This window comes from Lithobates pipiens, unplaced genomic scaffold (assembly GCF_037356315.1).
Source record: "Lithobates pipiens isolate NorthernLeopardFrog02 unplaced genomic scaffold, aLitPip1_a1.2 Scaffold_16, whole genome shotgun sequence".
NCBI lineage: Eukaryota > Metazoa > Chordata > Amphibia > Anura > Ranidae > Lithobates > Lithobates pipiens.
The window spans coordinates 628,771,721-628,793,112 of NW_027507748.1; the positions used below are offsets into that span (position 1 = coordinate 628,771,721).

The following is a 21,392-nucleotide window of genomic DNA, read 5'->3' on the forward strand; positions in this document are numbered from 1 at the left end:
ACCGGGCTGCAAACTCCCGAAGACGACCCCCCCACCCAAGATGTGGGTGGGGCAAACCTTCATGTGGTACACCAGGTTTCACCAGGCGGACGAAAAAGCCGATTCTGAGCGGAAAAAGAGTGTCCTTGCCTGCGGCGTGGCTCCTTAGCCTTCCTGGCCTGTGGGAGTAGTGTACTTTTACCACCCGTGGCATTTTTAATAATGTCATCCAACGAGGCTCCAAAGAGCCGGTCGCCAAGGAAGGGAAGATCCGTCAGGGCTTTCTTGGATGCCTGGTCAGCAGACCAGCATTTCAGCCAAATGAAGCGCCTCAGCACCACAGCTGAAACTGAAGCCTTGGATAACAGGGGGGAGAGTATCCAGGGCCGCGTCACAAACGTACGCAAGGCCATGCACTAGTTGGTCTGCTAGCTCTACGCAGACAGGGGAGGCGTTCTGCTCTCCCAATTCACGGTGCAAAAGTTTTGCCCACTCAGTCAGTATCTGCGACACCAATGCAGATGCCAGTACAGGTCGCACGGCTGACCCCACAACCGTAAACATGGAACGAGCCACTGCCTCGGCCTTCCTGTCCGTGGGATCCTTGAATGCAGGAGACCCCTCAACCAGGATCGTGGTTACTTTATTTAACCTAGATACTGGGGGGGTCCACGGCCGTAGGAGCCGACCACTTTTTGAGAATGCTTTCCTCAAAGGGGTAACGCACAGCCAAATTTTTGGGGACCGAAAAGGTCTGTTGCGGGCGACCCCATTCCCTGTAGATGAATTTGTCAAAATAAGTCAAATACAGGAACACCTTAGGTGAACGTGCTGGCTTGCGGGACCCAAAAGGGACCGGTACATCAGCAGAGGGATCCGCTGGCTCCTGGATCTTTAGGGTATCACGCACAGCTGTGAAAAGTGCTCCAACAAGCGCCTTGTCGCGCCCGGACCCGGATCATCCTCACTGTCCTGGTCAGCCACGTCTGATAGGTCAGAGCAGGGGTCTTCAGCCGCAGCAGGTCCCGAGTCTGCATCAAAGCTCTCCCCAGAGGATGGGGGGGAGGGGCCTCTTACGTGCACCTTTTCTGCCACGTGCCGCCTCTTAGCAACATAGGAGTGGAGGACCGCCGTCCATGCGCACCACGCTAACCGCAGATGACCCGGTTGCAATAGCCTGGATTTCGGGGGAAGAAACACCAGTTTCTGAAGCCATGCCGACCCTAGCCTGTCTGCCACCTGCAAGGGGACTTAGGCCAATGAAAGTCCCACCCTCCTGCTGCCGCCGCGTTGGGGGGGTACTTAGCGCTAGACTCACCACCCTGGGGTGTTCTGTGAAAGCCACAGCAGTGCCTGTAGTGCCTAGGAGGTTCCCAGTTGCAGAGAGGAGAAAACTGTCAGCAGCAGCAGCAGCAGCAGCTATAAACAGCAGTGCAATGATCTGCAGAGCTAGCTTCAGCGTTCAGCAAAGTGCCATCCAGTGTCCTGAACACACAATGGACACAGGAAACAGCAAGTGAGAGCACGTGTAATGCTGCCACAAGAGAACAGCGGTGAAAAAAGCACTCAGGCGCCAAGAAAATGGCCGCCAATGCAAGTAATAGGAAATCCTAAAGAAAATGGCTGCTGAAGCTCATCAGGGGAATATCAGCTTTCCCTCATCCAAAATGGCCGCCGGACGGCGCCATGCGGTGACAGAACAAAAAATGAAAACGTGCTGCCTACTAACAGTCAGAACAAATTCCACAAATACCTTTATGGGATCCCCTAGACCAGGACCAACGCCAGCTGCACAGAGCCCCCACAGGTGAGAAAACAGCAAACCCACCCACACACACCGCCTGCAGCCACCCCTCTCAGAGGGGGGGAAGGAGGGGTGATAGGGACTTGGGAGAGAAGATAGGGAGGGGAGGTGACCCCCGAATCGACCCCCCAGGGAATGCCCAGCTGCTCACCCCACCAAGGCAGGAGCTGATCCTGAAGAGCTGGGAGACATTCCATCACAGACCTACTCCTGCGCAGTTACAGAGTAGCTGTTGGCCCGGTATACTGTGATCCAGACAGCAGTAGCCCAGTCATATGTATACCCCGGAGCATTGAAGCTCGCCGACCACCTCTGGAGCTGAGGCATGTTGTGGCCTACCGAGCCTTAGCTGCAGCATGCTCACGCTCGATGGCCGGACTGGGGAGACTACAAGGACATTTAACCAGCCTGTCACCCAGCTGGCAGTTGATGAAAGATCCTGAGATCTTCTATCTTGCGCAAAAAGCAGCAAACCTGCAGCAAAAACATGGGCCGAGTGGCCCGCAGGGTTTCCTAGGTTATTCTCCTTGCTAGGCAAAATAAAAACTGAAGCTGCTGGGAGCAGTGGGAAGGGTTGATAGCACAGGATCCGCCCCCCAGGGGCGGGATTAAAGTTCTGTGTATTGTGTAACAATTTTGCCTAGTTTCTCCTAATGGCAGGCTATACAACCCATTTAGTTACAGAGAGGAGCTGTGTCGGTCGGTGAATATAAGAGAAATAGGTGTTATCCCAGTTTTGCTTCAAAAGTGGCAACATGCTTTAGGGGATGGGTGCTCAACATGTGACCCTCCAGCTGTTGCAGAACTACAAGTCCCATCGTGCCTCTGCCTTTGGGAGTCATGCTTATAACTGTCAGCCTTGTAGCTCCACAACAGCTTGAGGGTCACAGGTTATGCGCCCATTCTTTAAAGCGGGGTTCCACCCTAAAGTGGAACTTCCCCTGATCGGAACCCTCCCCCCCTCCGGTGTCACAATTGGCACCTTTCAGGGGGGAGGGGGGGTCAAAGACAGGTATTTACACCCACTTCCGGGCATAGACTCCCACGGGATTCTATGCCTCTTCCTGTCCCTGCACGCTGTCTGCTGGGACACACACAGGTCCCAGAGACAGCGCGGACAATTCCTATTGCGCTGCGCGACTCGCGCATGCGCAGTAGAGAACCGGGAAGTGAAGCCGCAGCGCTTCACTTCCTGATTCCCTCACCTAGAATGGTGGCAGCAGCAGCCGAGAGCCGAGTGATCGATAGGCCTCGGCATCGCTGGACCCCGGGACAGGTGAGTGTCCATTTATTTAAAGTCAGCAGCTGCAGTATTTGTAGCTGCTGGCTTTTAATATTTTTTTCCACAGTGCAATCCCGCTTTAAGGGCAGATAATTATAAGATTCTACACCCCCATTCTATAAATTCTAGCTATGTTTTTTTTGGGGGTAACAAGTGAGGATTGACCATTTTTTATAAGGTACAATTGACATCTTAAATTCTCAATCTGTAATTGGGTACTGCAGCAGACTGGCAACCAAGCAAATCACAAACCAAAAAATAGGGGCTCTGGCAGTCACACTATAGAAGCATCTGTCAAGAGTGAATCTGCCTCTGTCTAAAAAGTTTTCTAGGCTACAAGCACAAGATATAGGCAGTTGTATGGAGAAAAAAAAAAGTAGACTCCTGTAAGAGATGTTTAGGCTGCACCTATAAATTTCCAACCAAAGAAAAAGCACACAAAAATGCATGCCATTGCACACACATTTTTACATATGTGCAGTACAAAATACATTCATATGCTTTAAAGATGTGCATTTCCTTTGTCAGATGAATTTTCTATGAAAATCATATAGTTCGGAATGCAGCAAAAAGCTCAAAATTTAAACTATTTCTATAGATCAGTCGTAATACCAAGTTAACAGCTCCTTCTTTAGCAGAAAGCGCCATGCCTGTGTAGCTATGGTGGGGTACATATTCAAGGAACCAAGTTTTAAACCAGGTCACTGACCTACCACATACATTTCCACAAAGCTGAGATATCAAAATGACAATTGTGATTACTGAATTCCAGGTATGGACATTTCCCATAGTTGCATGGGTCCAGGTTGGGCCAATGTAAGTAGCATGTGCCATACCTGGCTGTGGATTCTGGAAATCATTGTAGTAGATGCTACTACTCCAGTGGTTGCTCCTAACATCTGGGTCCTGTGTGAAGCGGCTACCCTGCTGCTTGTCTCAGTTCAGATACACTTTAAAGGCTGAATTCTTGGTATGGATATTTTTTCGTTGCTAGTTTGGCTCAGTAATGTAAGTATGCATTTACCATACCTGACCGATCTCTGTGGAAATCAGAAATTATTGTAGGAGTTGCTGCCTTGCTGTTTAGTGAACTCAAAGGCCACTCGCTCATCCTGGGCCCCATTCAGAGAACACTCTGCAATCTCTCAATAAATGCAAAGTGTTCCCTGATTGGACGAGGTGGAGACAGATGTCACTATACTGCCTCTCAATCTTGTCCAGTTAGAGAATGCTCTGCATTCAATAAGAATGCAAAAAGCATTTTTCTGAATGGCACCCATGCTGAGTGAGTGACCTCTGTGTTAACTAAGGAGAAGAGCAGCCATTCGGCACGGGATTCGGAAGCCAGCGGAAACTCCTACAATAATTTTTGGTTTCCACAGAGATCAGGCAGGTATGGCAAATGCATACTTACTTTGCTGAACCTAAGTAATGTGCAAAAAAATATCCATACCAAGAATTCAGCTCTCAAGTGCATCTGAACTCAAGAACAAACGTAATATGTTGCAGTTTATTGATCTGAAGATTTTTGGCTTTTGTTCTCCCTTTATTTTTACCTGGCAATGCCATTAACACACTCTCTACCCTAAGGTGACAGCACTCATCTTAGGACAGGGAGTGGGGAGATGTTTTGTACTCCACAGATCTGGCTAGAAACAATGCAACTGATAACAGTGCAGTAGAGGCACAGAGCACAAGAAGTTACCAGCTCAAAGATCGATGATTGGCAGAATCAACGGGTATTTTCTTACACTTATCAGGTATAACAAAACACTCTGTTTTTTGTATCTCTACTAGATGACGTATACTATTCAGTCACTTCCCGTGCTAATAGGTCTTCCAAAGTGTGGAGTAACAGATGTCAAATAAAATGGTGGTGTGAAAGGTATTATATGGTATCCAAAACTGGGTGGATGCTGCCTTCCTTAGATGGGGTAATCCGAAAGGAACTAAGAGAAAAACAGAAATGGAAGGTGTGCACACCTAGTGCATTATTAAAGATAATTTAATAATAAAAATGTTTTGAATAAAAGTGGGTACTCACAAAATGCAACTGACAAAAAGCCATAAAAACAATGCCTGGACATGCACATAACATGGGGTACAGCTAACGCGTTTCAAGAGCGCGCCCCCTTCCTCAAAGCTAGGCCTTTTGTCAGTTGCATTTTGTACACACTTTTATTATTAAAATTATCTTTGGTAAGGTGTGCGAGCCTTCCATTTCTGTTTTTTAGTATACGTCATCTGCTCTGGTTCATTGTTGGGGTTTTCACACACACTTAAAATGTTTTTCTCTTGCAAGCTAGCAGAAGCAGGAATAAAGCTCAGTCAATCGTGGTTTCTATCCACCAATCTACCTATCCAAACACTTAGAAAGAGGGAATTTGCTTAAAATGCCTGCATGTGCTTAACAGTAATGATTTAAAAGGTATTTATCACCTAAGGGCTCTTCTAAAACCTGGAATTAGAAGATTCCCCATGCAGCGAATTGCCATTTACATGCACTTATCATAATGTTGCAGTTGCACAGTTATTTTTTTAGCCCAGTTTAAATCAGCTAAATACAGAATAGGTGCAGCAACATAAAATGTGTGCAATGTCTTGCAGGCCATTTTTTATGGAAAGCAGCCACAGTCAGCAGAAAAGCCTGACCTCTGCCAGCATGCTATAAAAAGAGCCTTGCTTTCTCCGAGAAGTAATGGTCTTTATGCAGGTTTCAGACATGCCCCTGCTGAGACAGAACTATAATCAACAACACTCATGCTCCCTGCTGATTTTGATAGCTCCAGCTCTAATTCAGCAAAGGGGTATGTTGGACCTCTGCAGAAACAGCACTACTTCCACACAGAGAAACATCAGTCCTCTACGATAGGCTGTCCGCGGACAGGCTTTTCTACTCAGGCTGCAGGTGCGTTCTGAAGAAAATTAACTGAGAGACTTGTTTTGATGCACTTGGAAAGTATGTCAATGCTTTAGGCAAGGTTCACACTGCTGTGCTGTCCGACATCGCACGTTAATCGCACTGCAAATCACATGCAATGTCTGTGATGCAAAGTCAGCCGTACAGATTGTATGGCTGAATTTGCATCGCATTTGGACCAAAGTCGCGCAGGACCCTTTTTCTGGTCCGCACCAGAATCGGATCGCATGGGTGTTCAATCCGATATCTGTCTAAATTGACAGTTTGCACTGTGATATGCGAACCGATCAGGGGGTGTCATTAACTTTGTATCGACACTCCGAGCGGTGCACATTAGGCAGCATGAACTGCCTGCGAGTCAGGTGCGATGCGGGAACATGCAGTGGATTCGCAGGGTTTTTCATATCGCACCAATGTGAACCGAGCCTTAAACTGAATTTTTGAGTGGGGTTTTAAAATAGAAGAACATTCTGTAATTCGCACACTACAGTTTGGTATTTCTTTTATTGGTTTAGTGTCTATAAGAGCTGTTATCTTAGATCTATAGATTACTTGTATGTGCTGCTTTTGCTGCTGCATGACTTGCTGCTGCAGTTGTAAGGCAGGTGAGAGCTGCAGATTCTGGTATGGACGACCTTGCCCGGGTCTATTCACAGTAGAGCCGAGCTGGGGTAACACTATGGAGAGGAGAAGGGAAGGCAGGTCAAAGGGGAACAGTGCTCAAGAGATGAAAACACAGACACTGAAATTTTGGGTGTCATATATGTAATCTCGGGGTGGAACATTATAGCAGCCTGACACCTCAAAATAAACAGCTGAAAAATCTGTAGATTGACATGAATGACTGTTCAGTCCCATACCCCTAAGCACAAGCAGAGTGCTAGCCATAGATGAAAGCAGCACTTGGGGCTGAAATGTGCAAAGTATGATTTAATCTGAACTGAATTTATATTAATAATACAAACAAGTCATTTTACATTTTTTGACATTTTAAATTGAGATTTAAATGTTTCATTGTCCAAAATACCAAACATATCAAAATGAATCTATAAGGTTTTAGTTATCATGTGGGTGGCCTTAAGCCCAACTCCAGACAGAACCTTTATCCTTAATTCAATTTTGCATCTTGTGCGGGCCGCGCCTGCGTTTCCAAAGAAAAAAAAAGGGGGGGGGGGAGCATGCGATTTCCCTGTAGTTCCCGCACCCAAAAAATGCACTTTGTGCTGAGATGCGTGGAGGTGCCATTCAGAATAAATGGCAGCTGTGTGTCTCCTAAGAGCAGTGGATTTGGCTGCGGGGACAAATTGGATTCTCGCAGCTACATGCATAGGTGTGACCCGAGCCGTATTTTGGGTAGAGTGGGGAGGGGTTAGAGCCTGTTAGGGTTTACAGCCTATGTTCCCAGTAAGGTTATTTTAACTTACTGAATGCCACTGCAAGGCACAGTAAAAACATGCCAATGCACATGTCTGGATGGGCCACAAAGACCCCTTCACATCTGCCTGTTCTATTATAGGACATTACCAAACACAGAGTAAGCATGCAGTATTTGTTGCATCAAGATTTCTGGGATTAATATAGCACAGAATTAAATGGGTGGCTTTAGAATGGTGCCGCAATGCATCACACAGGGTGCCATGTGCTACAGAAAAAGGCAACTTCCAGATGAGCCAAAATATCATGACCACTGACAGGTAAAGTGAATAAAATTATTTTGCGACAATGGCACCAGAAAGTAGGTGGGATATATTAGGGCAGCAATGAACATGTTGTCCCTGAAGTGGATGTGTTGAAAGCAGGGAAAATGGGCAAGAGGAAGAATTTGAGCACTTTGACAATGGCCAAATTGAAAGGACTAGATGACTGGGTCAGAGCAACTCCAAATCTGCAGCACTTGTGAGAAGTTCCCGGTCTGCAGTAGTCAGGACTGACCATAAGTGGTCCAAGGAAGGAAAACTGACACACCAACAACAGGGTCAACCAAGGCTCATGGATGCATGTGGAGAGTGAAGACTGGTCTGTGTACTCTGATCCAATAGAAGAGCTGTAGCTCAAACTGCTGAAACTACTAAAAATGCTAAAGTGTATCTAAAGGCAAAAACATTTTCTTTAATTTTGGAGAGTTATAATATATATTTTTTTGCCATCTCTGACCCACTAGTGAGATTTCCCTTCACTTCCTGTCCCATAGCCAAAACAAGTAGTGAGAGGAAATCCCTCAAAAGTGAGGGAACCCCAGTGTATCACCAGAACGACTAGACACTGTCCCCTCTATTGTTCTGATAGCAACTCAAAATTTGGGATTTTCTTTTATTTTCACTTTCCTTGATAATGGTAAACAGGAAAAATCGAGAGGGTGAATATCCCAGACGGGGGCACAGACAGCAATAAAACCTAATAGGTGCTTTAATCTTTCTTCACTCTATCCAAAACTAAAAAAAAAATAAAGTAGTTTTGCCTTTTGTTATACTTAACCACTTGGGTACCGCGCTATTGCAAAATGACGGCAATAGCGCGGACCCACATTTCCGGGACTACGTCTATTGACGTAGTCCTGGTTACGAGCGGCCTGCGCGCCCCCTGAGGGGCGCGCGCGGCGCGCTCTGTGATCGGCGAGTCCGTGAGACTCGCCTGATCACCGATCCGTGTAAGGGGTCGATCCCGACCCCTTATCACGTGATCAGCTGTCAGCCAATGACAGCTGATCATGTGATAAAACGGAGCCGGTAATCGGCTAGTATTCCTCCTCGCGCTGACAGCGCGAGGAGAAAAAAAAAAAGCCGATCGCCGGCGGCCGTGTTCGGGACATCAGTCCCGATCACGGCCAGCATATCCAGCGGACACCTGCCCCCTGCCAGTGCCCACCTGCCACCCGCAGTGCCATCCTGAAATAAAGTAAGTGCCCCCCTGTCAGTGCCACCCAGCAGTGCCCATAGTGCCACCCAGCAGTGCCCACAGTGCCACCCAGCAGTGCCCACAGTGCCACCCGCAGTGCCACCCGCAGTGCCACCCACAGTGCCACCCAAAATCTGCCTCAAAGGTGCTGCACCCCAGTGCCGCCCATCAGTGCCCAGCAGTGCCGCCCATCAGTGCCCAGCAGTGCCGCCCATCAGTGCCCAGCAGTGCCACCTATCAGAGCCACCCATCAGTGCCACCTATCAGTGCCCATCAGTCCCATCTATCTGTGGTACCTATCAGTGCCCATCCGTGCCACCCATCCGTGCCACTTATCCGTGCCACCCATCCGTGCCATCTTATCTGTGCCCATCTTTGCCCATCAGTGCCGCCTTATCTGTGCCTATTAGTGCCGCCTTAACTATGCCTATCAGTGCCCACCAGTGCAGCCTATCAGTGCCCACCAATGCAGCCCATCAGTGCCCACCAATGCAGCCTATCAGTGCCGCCTAATCAGCGCACTTCAATGAAGGAGAAAAATGACCCGTTTGCAAAATTTTATAACAAACTATTAAAACATGATTTTTTTTTTTTTTTTTTTTGCATCTTTTTTTGTTTGTTTAGCAAAAAATAAAACTCCGAGCTGTAACTAAATACCACCAAAAGAAAGCTCTATTTGTGGGAAAAAAATGATAAAAATTTCATTTGGGTACAGTGTTGTATGCCCGCGCAATTGTCATTCAAAGTGCATCAGCGCTGAAAGCTGAAAATTGGTCTGGGACTGAGGGGGGTTTAAGTGCCCAGTAAGCAAGTGGTTAATCACTTGCGAAGTATTGGTTTTCTTTTTTTTGGCTATTCATACTTACCTATATGGATGCCCCATCAAAGTGATGCTGCCATCTCTTTGCTGAGAACCGAGTCACCAAACATCGCTGATGGCTCGGTTCTCACTCCTCCCCGAGTGTCAGTCAGCATCTCTCCTGCTCTGATCCTCCACGCTCATTGGAGCGCCCAGCTGTGGAGGGGTGGGGAGCGGCCGTCTTAGTGGCTTGCTGAGACTACCATCAGTCAAGGCAGCTGGCAGATCCAGACTTCTGAAGTCAGGATGACATGGTGCCTCGACTGATAGCAGTGATGTCAATGGACTTCAGACCACTCTCCGCTGAAAACGGGTAACGGGAGTGCAAAACGAATTGTACTCCTGTGACCCAGAGAAGCCCAGCCTAAAAAGCTCAGGCTGGACTTTTCCTTTAAGGACCGGAAGGATTTGTCTCCTTAAAGTGGTTGTATACCCTTTTTTGTAACTTTTACCTACAGGAAAGCCTATAATAAGGCTTACCTGTAGGTAAAAAAAATATCTCCTAAACCTGTACGGTTTAGGAGATATTCCTCTCGGTATGCGCCGCTGACTGCAGCGGCGCATGCGCACGAGGGGATTCTCGGCCTGAAAATCCGGCAGTGGCCGGCGGCCGGAAAGAAATCTCCCGCGCGCATGCGCGGGAGTGACGATATCGCGGCTCCGGCCACTCACAGCGCCGGAGCCGCGATACCCGGAAGAAACGCAGAGGGAGCATGTCAGCTCCCTCGGCGTGGATCGTGCCAGATGTCGGGGCCTCGTTCTAAGGTATTTCATAATGAGCTAGTATGCGGTGCATACTAGCTCATTATGCCTTTTGCTTTGCAGGTGTTAAAAAAAAAAAAAAAAAATAGCGGGTTTACTACCGCTTTAATGACCAGGCCATTTTTTGCAATACGGGACTGCATCGCTTTAACCGACAACTGCGCGGTCGTGCGACGCTATACCCAAAGAAAACTTATGTTCCATTCTCCCACACAAATAGAGCTTTCTTTTGGTTGTATTGGATCACCTCTTTTTTTTTTTTGGTGCTATAAACAAAAAAAAACAACCCCAATATTTCTTACTTTTTGCTATAATAAATATCCCCAAAAATTGGAATTTCTTTATCAGTTTAGGCCGATATGTATTCTTCTGCATATTTTTGGCAAAAATCGCAATAAGCGTATATTGATTGGTTTTCGTAAAAGTTATAGCATCTAGAAAATAGGGGATAGATTTATGGCATTTTTATTATTATTTAAAAAAAAATGTTTTTTCTAGTAATGGCGGGGATCAGCGATTTTTACTGGGACTGTGACATTGCGGCGGACAGATCGTACACTTTTGACACTTTTTGAAACAATTTACATTTATAGAGCAATCGGAGCTAAAAAATAGCCACCGATTACTGTATATATGTCACTGGCAGGAAAAAGGTTAACACTAGGGGACAATAAAGGGATTAAGTGTTCCCTAGGGAGGTGTTTCTAACTGTGGGGAGAGTGTGGAAGAGGAGACAGGTCACTATTCCTAATCGCTAGGAATAGCAGATCTGTCTATCCTCCCCAGACAGAACAGGGATCTGTCCGTTTACAGTGGTGTGAAAAAGTGTTTGTCCCCTTCCTCATTTCCTGTTCCTTTGCATGTTTGTCACACTTAAGTGTTTCGGAACATCAAACCAATTTAAACAATAGTCAAGGACAACACAAGTAAACACAAAATGCAATTTGTAAATGAAGGTGTTTATTATTAAAGGTGAAAAAAATCCAAACCATCATGGCCCTGTGTGAAAAAGTGATTGCCCCCCTTGTTAAAACATACTATAACTGTGGTTGTCCACACCTGAGTTCAATTTCTCTAGCCACACCCAGGCCTGATTATTGCCACACCTGTTCACAATCAAGGCATCACTTAAATAGGAGCTGCTTGACACAGTAAGGTCCACCAGAAGATCCTTAAAAGCTACACATCATGCCGAGACCCAAAGAAATTCAGGAACAATTGAGAAAGAAAGTAATTGAGATCTATCAGTCTGGAAAGGGTTATAAAGCCATTTCCAAAGCTTTGGGAATCCAGCGAACCACAGTGAGAGCCATTATCCACAAATGGCGAAGACATGGAACAGTGGTGAACCTTCCCAGGAGTGGCCGGCCGCCCAAAATTACCCCAAGAGCGCAGCGACGACTCATCCAAGAGGTCACAAAAGACACCACAACAACGTCCAAGGAACTGCAGGCCTCACTTGCCTCAGTTAAGGTCAGCGTTCATGCCTCCACCATCAGGAAAAGACTGGGCAAAAATGGCCTGCATGGCAGAGTTCCAAGGAGAAAACCACTGCTGAGCAAAAAGAACATCAAAGCTCGTCTCAATTTCTCCACAACACATCTTAATGATCCCCAAGACTTTTGGGACAACATTCTGTGGACCGATGAGACAAAAGTGGAACTCTTTGGAAGGTGTGTGTCCAAGTATATCTGGCGTAGAAGGAACACTGCATTTCATAAAAAGAACATTATACCAACAGTAAAATATGGTGGTGGTAGTGTGATGGTCTGGGGCTGTTTTGCTGCTTCAGGACCTGGAAGACTTGCCGTGATAAAAGGAACTATGAATTCTGCTGTCTACCAAGAGATCCTGAAGGAGAATGTCCGACCATCTGTTCGTGTACTCAAGCTGAAACGAACTTGGGTTCTGCAGCAGGACAATGATCCTAAACACACCAGCAAGTCCACCACCGAATGGCTGAAGAAAAACAAAATGAAGACTTTGGAGTGGCCTAGCCAAAGTCCTGACCTGAATCCTATTGAGATGTTGTGGTATGACCTTAAAAAGGCCGTTCATGCTCGAAAACCCTCTAATGTAACTGAATTAGGACAATTCTGCAAAGATGAGTGGGCCAAAATTCCTCCAGGACGCTGTAAAAGCCTCATTGCACGTTATCGCAAACGCTTGGTTGCAGTTGTTGCTGCCAAGGGTGGCCCAACCAGTTATTAGGTTTAGGGGGCAATCACTTTTTCACACAGGGCCATGATGGTTTGGATTTTTTTCACCTTTAATAATAAACACCTTCATTTACAAATTGCATTTTGTGTTTACTTGTGTTGTCCTTGACTATTGTTTAAATTGGTTTGATGTTCCGAAACACTTAAGTGTGACAAACATGCAAAGGAACAGGAAATGAGGAAGGGGGCAAACACTTTTTCACACCACTGTACATTGACAGATGCCCGCTCTGTCTCTCTCAGGAGCGATCTCGGGCGCCAGTCACACGCATCGGCTCTGGTGTTGTGGCGTTCCACCTAGAGCTCTTAATGCAGCTGACGTACAATGAAGGCGATTCGCCCAGGAGAGCCAACCTGCTGCAGTACATCTGCAGCAGCTGGTCTTTAAAGCGGAGGTCCACCCTAAAGTGGACCTTCCGCTCATTGGAATCCTCCCCCCCTCCGGCGCTACAATTGGCACCTTTCAGGGGGGAGGGGGGTGCAGGTACCTGTACAGTGCAGGTATCTGCACCCACTTCCGGCGTAGATTCTGCAGAAGGTACGCCCCTTTCCGCAGAATCTACGACCCTTTAGCGTTTTGCCTATAGTTCTACTTTAAATTCTGGTTCTGATAAAAAGGTGTCAGAAGACAGAGTATTGCAGTTTGTTGTGTATAAGGCCCTCTAGCCATGGACGGGTTAGGGTGACCATGCAGACCTGTGTCCACAGCCAAAAGCACCTACAATAGTTATTGGATGTGCCAAAAACGTAATGGATGAAGACCAGCTGCCCACATCCCTAATAAGCTGTATACCATTCCTCTAGCACACTTTTTATTATGTTGGATGCTTATCCCCAGTGTGTTGGTACATAAGCACTGTAGTTTTTTGTACATCATTCAATAATTATTGTAACTTTTCTAAATAAAAAATGTCATACTTTGATATAAATTCCGGAGACTACTGCCTGTTAAAAGTCCCATGAGAGGGAAAAAATTGGTTTATTAAAAAGCACCTACAATGGGCACGTGAGAACTGGACCACAGAACAATGGAACAAGGCGGCCAGAGCTGATAATTTCAAGAATGGTTTGGAGAACGGAACAATGAGTTTGAGGTGTTGACTTGGCCCTACTCTCAAATTACAAGACTTAAAATGGTTTGAAACCCTTTTTTGAGCCTTCTACCTATAGGTAAGTCTAGAATAAGTCTCACCTATAGGTAGTGGAAATAGGTCCTAAACGTGCGCCGTTTAGGAGATATTTCACTTGTAGTCTGCCGATAAAGTGAATGGTGCATGCGCGGGGAAGAAACAAAACACCATGCCGTTTCTTCCCTAGTGTGTGCCGTTACTGTGCGCATGCACAGGAGTGACATCACGTGGTTCCGGTGAATCACAGTGCCGGAGTCCGCGGCCCAGAAGTCAGAGGGACTTGAAGATGGACGCTGCCTACACAGGGGATATCGCTGGATTCTTTTGCAGGTAAGTGTCACATAATGGGCTAGTATGCGATGCATGCTAGCCCATTATGCTTTTAATTTGCAGGATATACAGGGAGCAAAAGAAGGGAAAGTAAAACCCATCAGGGTTTACTGCCTCTTTAAAGGATCTGCTTCTGATGGCTTGGTGCCAGATATCACAGCTTATCTTCAGATGTCTAGTGGAGTCCATGCCTTGATGGGTTATGGTGGGTGGTCATAATGTTATGGCTGATTGTGTATAGCTAAACTTTTTTTTTTTTGGATAGAGTAGGGAAGGGTTAGCACCCAGTAGCTTATTTAATTGCTGTCTGAGACAGGACATGAAAAGGAGGTTTTCCCAATGGTGCACCGAGACACACCAAGAAGGTAGAGAAGCTCTCCCAAAGTGGGGAATTTTCTTCTTAGACAGTCATCCCAGAAACAAGTATCCCCACTGGAAGATTTCTATTTGCCTTTATTTAACTTTAAATTTAGAATTGTCCCTCACTTTGTCTAGGTAACAACAGTTATCAGGGCAAACAGGTCTGATGAATCTCCCTAATGGGGAAACAGCAATAACAGCTTGACAGAGGATCCAACCCTTCTCCACTTTAGGCTTTTTTTTTTTTTAAATAGTTTTGACTAGAGAGGACCTGCACCAATATAACTTTGCTTGATTAGTCATTATTGGTTTAGTGAGATTCCAACAGCCATTTTTTCCTATACATAGGGGTCTCATTTGTGTACAGATCTGACAACTAGCCATATTTTTTTTTTATAAAAGTGGATGGGACTAGAAGAGCACACAGCAAAGTCAAGAGATACAAAATGGGTGAAGAAAGTATATTATGCAATTACATTTGAATGTTGACACAAAGGAAACTTACTGCTGCTAAGTATTATAAAGTTAATCATGCAATTTAAATAATTTTTACCATGTAGCTTACTATTTAGTTTTTTTCCCTGAAAGTCTAACAAGTGGAGTAATGTTGCTAAAGTAGAATCCAATCAGATATTTAGATCTCAATTGCCCTAGATAAAAAACAAAAAAGTATGGTATACAACAAATGCTACCTGCACTGCCACATGTGTGCAGCAGGGGGCACCAGAAAGCCAATATTTTCTCCAAATGTAATATAAAAAATGTAATGTAAAAAATATATACAAGCTCAAATCAAGTATCCTAACCTTTGCCTGCTTCCCTAGTGCCTCTGTTAGTATGTACACATTTTGGTTTTTCATTTTATACCTTTTTTACTATTAGCAACTTTTTTTTTTCCAAGAGTTTTTGGTGGCTTTAAAACTGCTGTAATTGCTGCTAAGAGAATGGAGTCATGTGACATGTTTACGATCGGTTTCCGTAATTGGAGTTATTTTATGAAATGGATTTAACTGAGCTGGCAAATATGTTCTTCTCCATGCCTCATAATTATTTAAATCGATTTTTCTACAAATATTTGTTAAAACATATGCTTCTCAGAATGACTTGTTTCTTAGACAGCTGCATTTGTTAATATAAAGTAGCAGCTGTCACATTGCTCGCTGCAGTTAGAAATTTGAGGCTGGACTGATATATCCAAATAAAACTTTCTACAAATCAAACATAAAATCTTACACTTGCTCTAGTCAAAGCTTAAAAAATGAGGCAAAATTTAAAATTGAAAGTTTAGCATAGGCTCATTTGTAATGTAGTTTAAGGAAATGCGCTTTTTTGTTGTCGGAACGGGGCAGGGTTCATCCAATCCCAGCTATTTTGGCCAAATTTAAAGAACCCATAGACATGAGATGTCAGCAGTTCAATTGTGTGACGGTCTATAACCAAAAACTAGTGCAGCAACACCCTATTATAAATCAACTAATATATAAATAAATAATTGAATAGCCAAATCAAAATACAGGTTAACGATACAATAACCATAAAAAATACACAATATACTGTATAGTGCATCACATATCAGTGTATACAATAAATATGCAACAAATTTTCATATATACACAAAAAGGGGAAATAGACAAAACACTATGATGAAATATCCAAGAATAGTGAATAAGTCACAATTCAATGATCAGTGCGCCGTTTCTTTAAATTTCACACTCAAAGATGTTCACTCTTCCCCCAGTGCAACTCCAAATTGTTCACCTTTACAATTTGACTTCGATATAATCAGGAGGTCCATCTGGCACGAATCCCCACATAGGAGTAAACTGATAATCAGGTCTCCTTTGCAGCAATCCAGCTCTCCTCACTGATCACCTCAGCATTATCAGACTCATAAAAGAGAAAAGAACTCTTATAGTGCTCACCGAGTGGTTTTATTACATAAAATAAATTTTAAAAAACCCCTGACAAAGCTTGTGCACGTGCGATTTGTTCAGTCACATCACAGGACAATGCAGAGACACTGCTCACAGAACACACTCCCTCTGGCTTGCATAGCGGGAGGACGTCATCAAGGTCGGGCTCTGTCTCTTTACTCGTATCATTCAATAGTGGGACTTTTTCTGAAGAGATCTCACTATTGGATGATACGCATAAAGGGATGGAGCCTGACCTTGATGTCATCACACTATGCAAGTCGGTGGAGTATGTTCTAGCAGTGTGTCTGCATTGTTCTGTGATGTGTCTGATATGTGATGCACCATATACTTTTATGGTTATTGTATCATACTGTGACACTGTATTTTGATTTGGTTATTCACCAAAGCTTCCACATAAAGAAAAAAACATTTTTTTTTTAGGGGATTCTTTCATTTATTGTGCAGGTTGGTTATTGGCTATTTTCATTTGTATGACAATCACATGTCTATGGGAGCTGCTGCTTGCTGTCCTCTATCACAGGTGCTCTAGTTAGATGACACCTGTCATAGTCATTATTTTTCTAACTGATGAATAAAAAAAAAAAAATGGAGAAATTACTTAAAGGGGTTGTAAAGGTAAATGTTTTTTCATCTTAATGCATTCTATTCATTAAGGTGAAAAAACATCTGACACTGCCTGCGCCCCCAGCCGCCCCCCCGTTTTACTTACCTCACACCTCGAAAATTCCGCGCCCGCCCCCGCCGTCCTTTCAACCGTTCAGCCTGACCGCTGATTGGCTGGATGTAAAGCAGCGCAGCCATTGGCTCACGCTGCTGTCAATCACATCCACTGACGCGGAGCGCCGGGGGGGGGCGGGGCATTGTGATACAGCAAGCGGCTATAGACGCCGGCTGTATCACGGGAGCGCGCCTGCAGGTGCTTCTCACCATGCGAGGGAGCTTGCATGAACGTGAGAAGCACCTGCGGGAGGAAGCAGAGACAGCCGCCGAGGGACCCCAGAAGTGCAGGTTCGGGGCCACTCTGTGCAAAACGAGCTGCACAGTGGAGGTAAGTATAACATGTTTGTTATTTAAAAAAAAAAAAAAATTCACTTTACAACCCCTTTAAAAGGAAACATTTAATTGCGGACCTTCTTCTGAAAATGCTAGTTACTGGTCTCTTTTCAATACACGGACCTGAAACAACCATGGGACAGTTAAAACTCCTGATTTGGATATTTATATGCATCAGTGACCTAGAAAGTATTGAAGCCATTAGTTCAACATGTCAAAACGCATTTTAACTACATGCCGACCAGTGCACGATATACGTCGGTGCAATGGTGCGGCTGGGCAAATGGGCGTACAGGTAATTACCCTTTAAATTGCGGCATTGTGGGCGCGCGTGACCACGTGTGTAGCAATATGACAGATCTACTGCTGCCTGTCATCGAAAGCAGTGATCTCTGTGTTTATGTTCTAGTGAGGCACAGTGGCACAAATAGAATCACTCCCTAACACACACTTAACCCCTTGATCGCTCCCTAGTGTTTAACCCCTTCCCTGCCAGTGTAATTTACACAGTAATCAGTGCATTTTTATAGCACTTATGGCTGTATAAATGACAATGGTCCCAAAATAGTGTCAAGTGTCCGATGTGTCTGCCATGTTGTAGTCACGATAAAAAAAGAAAAAAAAAAAACGCAGATCGCTGCCATTACTAATAAAACTTTTTTTTATAAAAATGCCATAAACAAACGTATCTCCTATTTTGTAGACGCTATAACTTTTTTGCAAACCAATCAATATACGTGTAATACATATCAGCCTAAACTGAGAAATTTGTTTTTTTATATATTTTTGGGGACAATTATTATAGCAAAAAGTAAAAAATATTGTTTTTCAAAATTGTCGCACTTTTTTGTTTATAGAGCAAAAAATAAAAAATCACAGAGATGATCAAATACCACCAAAAGAAAGCTCTATTTGTGGGGAAAAAAGGACATCAATTTTGTTTGGGTGCAACGTCGCACGACCGCGCAATTGTCAGTTAAAGCGACGCAGTGTTGTATCGCAAAAAGTGCTCTGGTCAGGAAGGGGGATGAAAAAAAGGATGAACAATACCACCCCCCATATTTTTCCCCCGAGTGTTTCCAATAAGTTGCCTACAGATGATTAAAGCCTACTGATACCCACAGAGGCTGAAAAAGGTTGCTATAAAACAAAACACTGGTGGGTGGCAATTTCTACCTGTGCTGTCTGCCTCCAGCAGAACCAAATGCATTCTAAGGATCCTTTTGTCTGCTGCTATATCACCACTGTATCCTGCAGTCGTATCAAAGGTAGAAACTGCAGCACTCAACAGGGGGGACACAGACAACTGGAAGTGTTGGAAGCTGAAGATTCTGCTGGAGGTCACAGCTCTTGAAGACCACAAAGTGAGAACTCGGTACCTGCTGCAGACAGAGCTGCATGGGGCGTTACAGTATCACGTGTCCACCAGATATCCCCCTGCTGAGCTTCCTCAGAGACATGATGTTTGTCTAGGTGGTAAAGGAATTTCAGAAGGTAGGGGTAGGCACTGTGAGGGCTCAAACCTTGCACCTTGGATGGCCTTCCACTTGTAACCTACTTTAAAGCAGCTTCATACCTAAATTTGGATCCACGCAGTAAAATGATGATTACAGGTACCTACTCTAACCCAGCCTGGCAGAATTTATTAAACCACTCAGATGCAATTTTATAATCTAATTTTCAGAAAACTGGCACGAGTGATAAAGTGTGAATGTAATCTCCAATGATTAAGAGTCTGACAGATCATCAATTGTCAGCAGTAAGACCTGGAATACCTATGAAGACCTCCAGGCAACAAACAGGTGGACTTCCACTTTTGCTGCATGACTGTTGAGTACAGTCTGGGTCAACAGACTGCGGGTGAGTTGGGGTGTTGAAAAGTATGTATGTAATTGGGGAATAGAGAATAGGAATACATACCAGCTGCCTGCTGAGGCATAAAACCACCTACTCCAGTTAGATTAATGACAGCTGCTTGCTGTGAAGATAAAGTCTGTTCTTGGCTACTAGAACCTTGCTCCAATCCCTGGCAGGGTGAAAACAAAAAGTACATGAACAGTAATCATATCACTTTTCAAATTATCTTAAAGCGGAACTTCAGTCTTTTTTTTTATCTTTCCATCTAGTTTTAACTTTGGAAAGTAACATTTTTTTTTCTGCCAGTAAAATACCTGATACAGCCCACTTCCTGTTTGTCTAGTAAAAAGCCTAGGCTTATGACATCATGCACAGCTGCAGAGCTGGAGGTGTGCCTCTGTGTGTCTGTGTAAATCCAGGAACTGAACAGACAGCAGCTTCAGTTAAAAAGGTTGCAGGAAGACTCAGTGGAGGGAGATTTCTGCAGCATATTTGGCAAGTACAGAATCACAGTATATATAAAATAATATATATGCAAAGTGGTTGGAGGGAAGCTTCAGAATGGCAAAGATGTTTTTATTACAAATTATGTGAGCAGACTGCAGTTCCTCTTTAAATAAACGCGAGACTTGTAACAGACAGGGTACACAAAACATAACTATTTCCAAATATGCCTATATTTCATACTCTACAGGTCTTTTCTGTAAATAGCACTACAGTATGTTTGTATGGGTTTATGTAGCTTGCATTTATAATGCTCAGTATTCAGTAATGATTTAGTCACAGCATACCAATAGCTGCATAATGAATATCTATGTATAAGGCATCATGCACACAGGATGTTTTTTAAAGTCGCCTAGAAGCCTTTCCTCCTGGCAGCAGTGTTTTGGCAGAAAAACAGCCTGATGCTTGTAAAGGTACCCTAACCACTTCCATACCGGGCATTTCACAACTTCCTGCCCTGGCCAATTTGCAGCTTTCAGCGCTGTCACACTTTGAATGACAATTGCACGGTCATGCGACATTGTACTCAAATTAAATTTTGATAATTTTTTTCCCCCCACAAATAGAGCTTTCTTTTGGTGGTATTTGATCACATCTGCATTTTTTATTTTTTGCGCTATAAACAAAAAAAAAAAAAAAAAAAAAGACAGACAATTAAAAAAAAAAAAAAAACACAATATTAATTACTTGTTGCTATAATAAATATCCAAATTAAAAAAAAAAAAAAACGATTTTTTCCTTAGTTTAGGCCAATATGTATTCTTCTACATATTTTTGGTAAAAAAAATAAAAATAAAATCGCAACAAGCGTATATTGATAGGTTTGCGCAAAAGTTATTGCGTCTACAAAATAGGGGATAGATTTCATGTCATTTTTACTTTACAACTAATGCGATTTTTATCGTGACTGTGACATTGCGGAGGACAGATCAGACACTTTTGACGCTATTTTGGGACCACTGACATTTCTAAAGTGATCGGTGCTTTAAAAATGCACGGATTTACTGTATAAATGTCACTGGCAGAGAAGGGGTTAACACTGGGGGACGCTAAATGTGTGTCCTAGGGAGTGATTCTAACTGTGGGGGGGGGGGGGGGGCGACTGATGAGGGAAGGAGACCGATCAGTGATCCTATATACAAGATACGGTGTTCCTATATACAATCGGTTCACCTGTCCCCTGACAGGACGTGGATTTGTGTGTTTACACACACAGATTCACGTCTCTGCTCTGTGATGAGCAATCGCAGGTCCTTGGTGGCCATTGCGGCCGCCAGGCATGCCCATCGGGTCCCCAGTGATGGGGTGAGCGCGCTCTCCACAATACCAGGAAGCCGAGGACGTCATATGGCGTCTACCCAGAGGGAGGAAGGGTTCCTGCGGCAGTCATTTTACTATGGCCCGGTATGGAAGTGATTAAGCTTTTACAAGCTTTTGGACGAGTTTACAGGCATCAAGAGATTGGGCATTAATTAATTTAATTGGCCAGAATAATAATTTA

General features: G+C 44.4%; 1 protein-coding gene across 8 annotated transcripts in view; it reads right to left on the reverse strand.

Annotated features, from left to right (window-relative positions):
* Positions 1-21,392, reverse strand: part of SUPT20H (SPT20 homolog, SAGA complex component) — a 155,709-nt gene that overhangs the window by 7,995 nt on the left and 126,322 nt on the right. For 4 of the 8 annotated variants that reach the window (XM_077484157.1, XM_077484159.1, XM_077484156.1 and 1 more), the window contains 2 exons: positions 19,451-19,556; positions 6,538-6,662 (listed from right to left, as the gene is read on the reverse strand). The exons of 1 other annotated variant lie outside the window; for it this stretch is intronic. In XM_077484157.1, coding sequence (XP_077340283.1) covers positions 6,538-6,662; positions 19,451-19,556 — 231 coding nt within the window. The remainder of the gene's footprint in view (positions 1-6,537; positions 6,663-19,450; positions 19,557-21,392) is intronic. 3 more of the 8 variants (XM_077484162.1, XM_077484160.1, XM_077484158.1) reach the window with 1 other exon arrangement.